The following is an 8,814-nucleotide window of genomic DNA, read 5'->3' as shown; positions in this document are numbered from 1 at the left end:
GGATCGCTGAATCTTGCGGCTTTCCAAAGCTCCATCATCGATCAGCGAAGGGATCCTATTTCCATTTACAGGGTTCAACGATGTGAATCTCCAGTTTGGCAATCCGAGGAGCATGCCCATAGAGCGCGGTTCATGTGTTGTTATTGTACATTTTCTTTCCATCAGTGACTTCTTTGTATTTTCTAGGATGTAAGCTTCGTCTTGAACTAATAATACGATCCAGCTTCGAGCCCTTGCTCCCAAAAGAAAATTTGTGCTGCACTGCTGCTCCAACGCGCCCAGCCGGTTGGATTTGGAGTCCGTGCTGGTAGCCTAGTACAAAGTTACTGAAGGACTAGTTCTGGGTGGCCGGCAACGTCCGGCGCTTCCACTGTTCCACATGCTGGCCCCAGCAGAGGGAGCCAGAGGCAGAGGCATAGCGTTGGGACTGCAGTGTGGCATCTGGTTGGCCGCCTGGTCTGAACGGAGATCAGTTGGTGAACACCGCTTTCCCGTGCAGAGATCGGGTGGGTAGATGTCCGCACCACGCACAATTGCAAAGAAAGATGCTGAATCCTTCAAAAAAAAAAGAGAGAAGAAAGCTGCTGAAATCTACACACCAACAAAAACAATTTTATGTCATTTATTAAATGCTGCTACTTCCGATGGGCAAGTGTACCAATCTACGCCGGACGTGTGTTTAAAAGCCAACTCCTTTGGGTAGGCAAATGCCGAGACCAAGGTAGAAGTAGGACAACTACACGTCAAGGTTTGAATGCTAACCACCGTTTGGATAGGCAAGTACAACAGATCTCGTGACTCCATGGATGAACACCACTTCTGAATCGATCATGATCAAACGGATCTAGATCTTCATACCTTTTCTTTTACCCTGCTCCTGAACCATGGGACAACGACAATCCAAGCCTCAGAGAAGACAGTAAACAGGCAACGAAACAGACAAGCCAATGCAATTTCGTTCCAAACCGAAACAGGAAATGAGGCGGACGAGCTCTGAATCAGTACAAGATCAAGCTGCAGCATCACTGCAGTGCTAAGCACACACAATTATGAACCCTGAATCCATGGACACGGTTTATTCCTGCATCATCCACTACCATTACACCGCAGATGCAGAGGAGATTGCTCAGCTCACACAGCCCCGGGGCACAACACAGTTGCCGCACCAGATCTCGCCGCGGCACGGCCAGATCGAGGGCCCGCCCGCCGGAAGCAGATCAGTTGGCTGCGGCGGCGGCCTCGTCCTCCTTGTCCCCCTCGGGCGCCGGGTTGAGCTGGAAGGCGGTGACGGGGAAGGCGCGGCCGAGCCCGGCGGGGGTGCGGAAGACGACCTTGGTGCCGGAGGGGCTGACGACGATCTCGGAGATGGTGACCCAGATGAGGAGCTCCTTGCTCTTGACCCCGGTGAGACCGTGCATCCGGCCGGGCTCCACGAAGGCCGTCACCTCCCTGTCGTACCAGACCTGCTTGCCGATGGTGTCAAAGGCGTGGGTGACGCCGGCGGCCTGGCGGAGCCAGACGAAGCCCGTGGAGCGGTTGTAGCCCACCTCGTCGAGGGATGGCAGCGGGAGGAGCCCGTCGGGGAGGCCCAGCTCCACCATGAGCTCGCGGGACTTGCGCGCGCACAGCTCGTGCCCGGAGTGCACCTCCGCGCCCGAGCGGTGGTCCTCGATCAGCTGCGACATCTCCGGCGGCGGGGAGGTTTCTTGCTTGGCTGGTGTGTTTCTTTCTTGCCGGTTTGGGCCTGGTTTGGTTTGCTTTTCTTGGATGCTTGCGAGGAAGATTGGGGAAGGTGGGTGGCGTGTTTTATAAGCGGAGGACCGGACGGACGGGGAAGAAGACAGGTTCCCGTCTCTACTGGGAATGGTGCTTGCGGCAGGGCCACGGGGATGGGTGCTAAGCCACTAATCATCAGAGATTGAGTGCATTACTTATGCAAGTGATGCGGGTACAGAAGAACAAAGTTTCCTTCTCAAAAGAAACAAAAAGAAGAAAGTAAGATCTCCGAGAGAGAAAAAAAGAAGCCTGACCTGGGTCCGGTAAAAGAAAAAGTACGCTCAGAGCATCTGCAGCATATTACATTACTCATATCTTGTATTCAAAGAATTATCTTCCTCTATAACCGATAGCTACTTTTATATTTTTGATGATGGTTGCTATAGTAGACTATTAAAATCAAATTACCATAAAAGAGCATTTTTAGTACCGAGCAGAGAGGAGAAACTACTGGAGATGCTCGCAAATCTAGCTTCACAGCTTTTTATTCTTTTTTCATGCAAAGCACATACTTACTGTCTGCTCAAAAAAAAAGGATTATTAGTAAAATCAATCATGGTGGAGTACAACTACATAAGTGGTGAAAACCCAGCTTATCCAATCAGGGTAGCAGTGGAGTCAACCTTGTAGCCAAACAGCTGCATGGGCAACGCCAACTGTACTGAAGGATCTGCCGCACTTTGGATATGTGAATTTGGAGCTGAAATCTGGATCAACTGTCAAACGTGTCCAAGTTCACGGCTAAAACTTCTACTTCACAGTGCTTCGGCTCATGTCAAAAAGATCGCGAATACCGTGTACTTTGTTTTTTTTTTGAAGAAACCAGGAGAGGCACGCCCCTACTTGGATTTATTAAAAAGCAAAAGAGTTTATGTACAAAATAGAGAGGGAAAAAACTAAAGGTCCCAATCTCGTGTACTTAGGCAACCATTGTTTGGCTCAAGTAAATCAACTAGGTTTGTCATTTATCCCTGGATATGGTTATATATCTCCAGAGAAACCATGTCAATGGCAAACTGCTCGTACAATGGTAGTACTACTATTTCGTACACGAAATTAAAGCATCCCTTTACTCCCAAGACATTGGCAACGACTCGCAACAGCCTTCCTACTCAAGCAGATCGAGCGGTTGAGATCTTTGCTCAAGGAGTCAAGGGGCATGAATGCTGAGAACCGATTCGGTTGAAATCTTTTCTAGAGTTTTTCTCCCTTTAAGGATTGGCATATACTGATGATGTTGGTAGATGCGAACTCGATATCCAGGTTGAAAACTGCCTTTGAGCATGAGCATTACGCCGTGCTCCTGGTATGCCCGACATGCTTGAACAGTGGAGCTGCATACACCAGGGAGTTGGAGTGCTGGACCAGGTTCAGATCCGACCAGCAACGTCCACATGCACTGTCGCATGGCGAGCAGCGGTTAGAGGTGCGTGGCCGTGGGCCCTGGAGCAGGAGGATTCCGTGTGCTCTGCTCTGCTCGGCTCCTGTCCTGTCCTTGGAGGCTTGGAGCAGGAAACAGTTGCCATGGCACTACCGGCCTTTCATGAGCATCAAATGCGCTGCTGCTGCTGCACCTAACGCTGCAAACCGGACACGTTGGAGAAACACAAGCTGCTGTATCGTAGTAGAAAGACCTCAAGTACCCTCGTGCTTGTTAACGTGATGGAGGCGAGGAGCAGAGGCGATGTCGTTCACAAAGGCTCGAGCTCGCGCGTCGGCGACGCAAGACTCTGCAGGAACGAAGCCATGCGCGCACGATATGTCAGCGTTGGCGTCGGCGTCGGCGTCGCCGTGGGTTCCAGTGCCGGCCGCGACCGGACGGCTGGCTGCTTAGCTGACATCGTCGCCGTCGGCCGCCGCCACCGCTAACGCGCAGGACCGCCGCCCCAGTGGCTTCTGTTAGAATTTGCCAAAACTTAAATTAGCGGCACGATTATCCAGAATCTTAACATAATCTAGTTCATGACAAATCAATCTAACGCGGAATAAACGGTAATCATTATACCAGCGTTAGCAGTAGCAACAGCCATTTACGCCTGATCCGTAGAGGAAGTAGGCGTTCTTGTCGGTGTAGGAGATGCAGCGGCGAATCGGCGTCCTCCGGGCGCCAACGGGAGTGCTTGGCCTTCCAAACCCCTCCAATGCCCTTAGCGATCAGACTAGCGGTGGCTAGCATTTTAGATTGAGATAATTAGATCATTTAGGTGCTAACCACGACCTTATGTTTATAGGCACTGTGGGGCTAGGGGCCAGCCTCTGGAAACAGGCCTAATGGGCCTGCTGATCACAGCCCATTAGGATTTTATCATTAGGTTTCCTTAATCACGTTTAGATGGTTTAAACGTTTCCTTAAAAGTGAAGATCACAATATCTCAACAGAAATTTATTTCCAACATTTTCCCACTTGATCGAACGGTTAAGGTTAATATTCGTATCGTACTAATGTTCACCCTTAGTAGTAACAGAAAGTACCGGACCAATGCGTCGTCAGTAGCTTGATGCACTACTGGGACCCCATTACCCACAGTCTCACTGAAACACCTCGGTAGAACGATTATTCGTTAGTTGGGAGTTATAATGGCCCTAAACCAGGACCTAAACACTATCCACCAAACCCATATTAGTAACGTGCTGCTTAAACACGTTCGGTGGTAAGTCTTTAGTGAGCGGATCTGCTAACATAGAATTAGTTCTTATGTGCTCAATCTTAATGGTTCGATCCTGGCATCTTTCTTTCACAACACGATACTTAAGGTCAATGTGTTTGGAAGCACCACTTGACTTGTTGTTACTCGAAAAGAATACTGCAGACTGATTATCGCAGTATAACGTTATAAGTTTCGTAATGCTGTCAATTACCTTGAGGCCCGGAATAAAATTCTTAAGCCAAACAGTGTGTCCAGTTGCTTCATAGCATGCCACAAACTCAGCTTGCATCGTCGACGCTGCAACTAAACTTTGCTTAGAGCTTTTCCATTATATAGCTCCACCAGCTAACGTGTAGATATATCCTGATGTAGATTTCCTACTATCCACACATCCAGCAAAGTCAGCATCAGTATAACCCACAACTTCAAGGTTATCTAATCTTTTGTATGTGAGCATAAAGTCTTTAGTGCCTTGGCAGTAACGTAATGCCTTCTTGACACCAACCCAGTGGACCTTCCCGGGATTTTTCTGATATCTTCCAAATATTCCGGTAGCAAAAGCCAAGTCAGGACGCGTACAGACTTGTGCATACATCAGACTTCCGACAGCTGAAGCATAAGGTATGTCCTTCATCTCATCTGATTCCAATTGGTTCTTAGGACATTGGGCTTCATTAAAGTTATCGCCCTTCGCTAATGGAACAGGTGTGGCCTTACTCTTATCCATATTAAATCTCTTAAGCATTTTCTCAATATATGCCTTTTGAGACAATTCTAGTACTCCTTTGGCCCTGTCTCGGTGTATCTTAATGCCCAGAACATAAGAGGCTTCACCAAGATCTTTCATATCAAAATTGGATGAAAGAAATCCCTTTGTCTCATGCAGCATACGCTTATCGCTGCTCGCTAATAGGATATCATCCACATAAAGCACTAGAATTATAAATTTACCACCCTTTATCTTAGTGTAGATACAATTATCCACATCATTCTCCTTAAATCCGAATTTCTTAATCACTTGATCGAATTTAAGGTTCCACTGTCTTGACGCTTGCTTAAGCCCGTAAATAGATTTCTTAAGTCTGCATCCTAAATGTTCCTTGCCCTTCACAACAAAACCTTCCGGTTGTGCCATGAAGATGGTCTCATCCAAATCACCATTCAGGAACGCAGTTTTGACATCCATCTGATATAGCTCTAAGTCATAATGAGCTACTAGCGCCATAACGATTCTGAATGAATCTTTCTTAGACACAGGGGAGAAAATTTCATTATAATCGACCCCTTCCTTTTGTGTAAAACCTTTGGCTACAAGCCTTGCTTTAAATCGTTCGACATTCGCTTTAGAATCACGTTTAGTTTTGTAGACCCACTTACAGCCTTCTGGTTTGACTCCATTAGGAATATCTACCAGATCCCAAACATCATTGGAACTCATGGACTTAAGCTCTTCTTCCATGGCCTCAACCCATTTGGCAGAGTTCTCACATGATACTGCCTCTCTAAACGTGTTCGGATCATCAGCTTTCCCAATATCATACATATTTTTACTTAAGTATGTCTCATAATCAGGGAAAACTGTCTTTTTCTTAGCCCGCTGTGATCTTCTTAATGGTTCTACAGGCTGAGGTGCTGGTTGAGGTGCAGCCTGAGGCACCTCGACAGGGTTCTCATCTTCAGCATTAGGCGCCATTTGCTCAGCTTGTTGTTCGCTCGCAGGCTCAGGAGCTACTTCAACAGGCGGAGTAGCGCTAGTACTCTGAACAGGAGGCGTATTCTGAACAGATGGTGTACTCTGAACGGAAGGAACAAACAGCGGCACTAACTGAGGTGTTACTATTTCTTGAATTACCGGGATGGGAAGCTCAGCCCGTATTTCTTCAAGATTAATTTCCCTCCTCGGAAAGCTCCCACTGATTTCTGCATCCTCTAGGAATACAGCCTGCCTGGTCTCAACGAACTTAGTGAGGCGATCAGGACAGTAGAATCGGTATCCCTTAGACTTATCAGGGTATCCGATGAAATAGCAGCTCACCATCTTATTATCTAATTTCTTTTGCTGTGGATTAAATAACTTAGCTTCGGCTGGACAGCCCCACACACGTAGATAATTAAGCGATGGTTTCTTTCCAAACCACAACTCATAAGGTGTTTTTGGCACGGATTTGGAAGGAACACGATTTAGTATGTGCGCGGCTATTTTTAATGCTTCCATCCACAGCTCCACAGACAAAGTAGAATAACTAAGCATGCTACGTACCATGTCCATTAGTGTACGATTACGACGCTCAGCAACTCCATTTTGCTGTGGTTCGTCCGGCATACTGTACTGGGCCTTTATACCATTCTCTTCAAGATACTTAGCGAATGGTCCAGGTACTTGGCCGAATGGAGCATATCTCCCATAATATTCACCACCTCGATCTGATCTCACTAATTTAATAGTGATATTATGCTGATTTTCCACTTTAGCCTTGAATATTTTGAATTTATCTAATGACTCGGATCGATCACGAATGGGGTAAATATAAGCGTAACGAGAGAAGTCATCTGTGAAAGTAATGAAGGAATCAAAACCATCAACAGACTTTACTGGAAACGGGCCACAAATATCAGTATGAATTATTTCTAATAGGCCCGAACTCCGAGTAGCTTCTTTCTTAATTGTCTTAGCGAATTTCCCCTTAATACAATCAACGCATTGTTGATCTAAGTTTGAGAGATCTAATGAATGGAGTATCTCTTCTCTTATGAGACACTCAATTCTCCCCCTCGAAATGTGGCCCAAACGACAATGCCACAATTTCGAAGAAGTCTCATCATCACGCTTACGCTTATGCGTTACATCATCCACATTCATTGCAGAATAAACATTATCAAGAGAGAGCAAATAAAGATTGCCTTGCAAATGACCAAGGCCCACACTTAAATTATGAAATTTAATGTTGCACACAGAGTTGCCAAACTCACAAATATGTCCCGACTTATCTAAACGCGAAACAGAAATAAGGTTTCTCTTCAAACTGGGAACATAAAGAACATCATGCAAACTAAGGTTGAAGCCGCCTGGTAACTCCAAATCGAAGCTCCCAATGCCTTCAACCTTCACTTCCATCAGCCACTCTTAGGCTTCGCTCCCCCTCTCTTATAGTTCGGATCGAACTGAATACCTGCAGTGAATTGGAACTGTGCACAGTGGCACCTGAGTCAATCCACCAAGTATTAGGAGAAAAATTCACTAAGAACGATTCATCAATAAAAGATATATAATCAGTAATTGTACCTTTGTTCATAAGCTACTCCTTAAATCCATGACATTCCTTCTGCTCATGTTTAGGTGACTTGCAGAACTTGCACAGCCTCTCATTAGAGGTCTTCTTACGTGACACAGCCTTGCTCTTATGGCCCTTAAACTTTTTCTTATGCTGCCTGTTGCTGCCAGACTCAGCCTGATGCTTAGAAGTGTTATTCATGCTAACACGCCCAAAGCGGTCGCTGACCATGTTGACAGCATCCTTCATCCTTTCAGCTTTCTGCCTTTCTTCTTCCTCAACACAGTAGCTAATGAGCTTAGCCATGCTCCAAGTCGCCTTCTGAGTGTTGTAGCTTATTTTGAAGGGACTGTACTGTACTGGCAGAGAAGTCATGATGAAATGCACCAGAAAACCATCAGAGATAGCCATATCCAGTGTCTTCAGCTTATTTGCCATGTCACACATGCTCATAATGTGCTCCCTGATTCCACTTTGCCCATCATACTGTGAAGTCAGCATCTTCATGATCAGGGTGCTAGCTTAAGTCTTGGAAGAACTTTTAAAGTTCTCCTCCACTTTGGCAAGATATGCCCTGGCGCTCAGATCATTACCATCCTGGTCCTTATCAGGAATAGCACCACAGATGGCTGGAGTGATCGTGTTCTTAATGATCATGTTGGCCATCCTGTCTGATCTCTCCCACTTCTCAATGGCAGTACGATCACCATCGGGATCAGCGGGCTTTGCTGGCTTGTCTTGACGTAAGGCGAGATCATACTCGCACATAGCAATGGCAACATTAACATCTTTATACCAGCTTGGATAGTTGGTGCCATTCAGTGGCTCAATGGATTTCAGGTAGCCCGTCACAGTGTTCACTGAAAATCATGAGAACAATAACTTCATTAAACTCATAATTAAATCAACGATGGTTAGAATTAATTATAAGTGCTCTAAATAAACTTCCCGATGGTTCCATTTAAATAGAGTGCATCTTAATTGCTTATGGTGGATGAACATAATTTTCAACGAATAAATGTAACTAAAACAGGATTAAAAAAAATTACATAACTCATGGAAATTAATTAACATAATGCTGGTAATAATAAGTGCAACAGAAATAATTAAAACTTTAA

At 45.9% G+C, this 8,814-nt stretch overlaps 2 protein-coding genes across 2 annotated transcripts; both read right to left on the bottom strand.

Moving 5' to 3' along the window:
- Nucleotides 1-926: 926 nt before the first annotated feature.
- On the bottom strand, nt 927-1,871 carry LOC112889421. The gene has a single exon (XM_025956039.1). The coding sequence runs from the start codon at nt 1,683-1,685 to the stop codon at nt 1,218-1,220; it is 468 nt and encodes a 155-aa protein (XP_025811824.1). The 5' UTR covers nt 1,686-1,871; the 3' UTR covers nt 927-1,217.
- Nucleotides 1,872-7,720: 5,849 nt separating this feature from the next.
- On the bottom strand, nt 7,721-8,203 carry LOC112890321. The gene has a single exon (XM_025957231.1). The coding sequence runs from the start codon at nt 8,201-8,203 to the stop codon at nt 7,721-7,723; it is 483 nt and encodes a 160-aa protein (XP_025813016.1).
- Nucleotides 8,204-8,814: the final 611 nt, after the last annotated feature.

This window comes from Panicum hallii, chromosome 4 (assembly GCF_002211085.1).
Source record: "Panicum hallii strain FIL2 chromosome 4, PHallii_v3.1, whole genome shotgun sequence".
Classification (NCBI taxonomy): domain Eukaryota; kingdom Viridiplantae; phylum Streptophyta; class Magnoliopsida; order Poales; family Poaceae; genus Panicum; species Panicum hallii.
The sequence above is the reverse complement of the archived record's forward strand: the minus strand, read 5'-3'. Positions and strand labels throughout refer to the sequence as shown.

Excerpts from the sequence above, each read along its gene's own strand:
- LOC112889421 (XM_025956039.1), bottom strand. The coding sequence starts at position 1,685 with ATGTCGCAGCTGATCGAGGACCACCGCTCGGGCGCGGAGGTGCACTCC.
- LOC112890321 (XM_025957231.1), bottom strand. The coding sequence starts at position 8,203 with ATGAAGATGCTGACTTCACAGTATGATGGGCAAAGTGGAATCAGGGAG.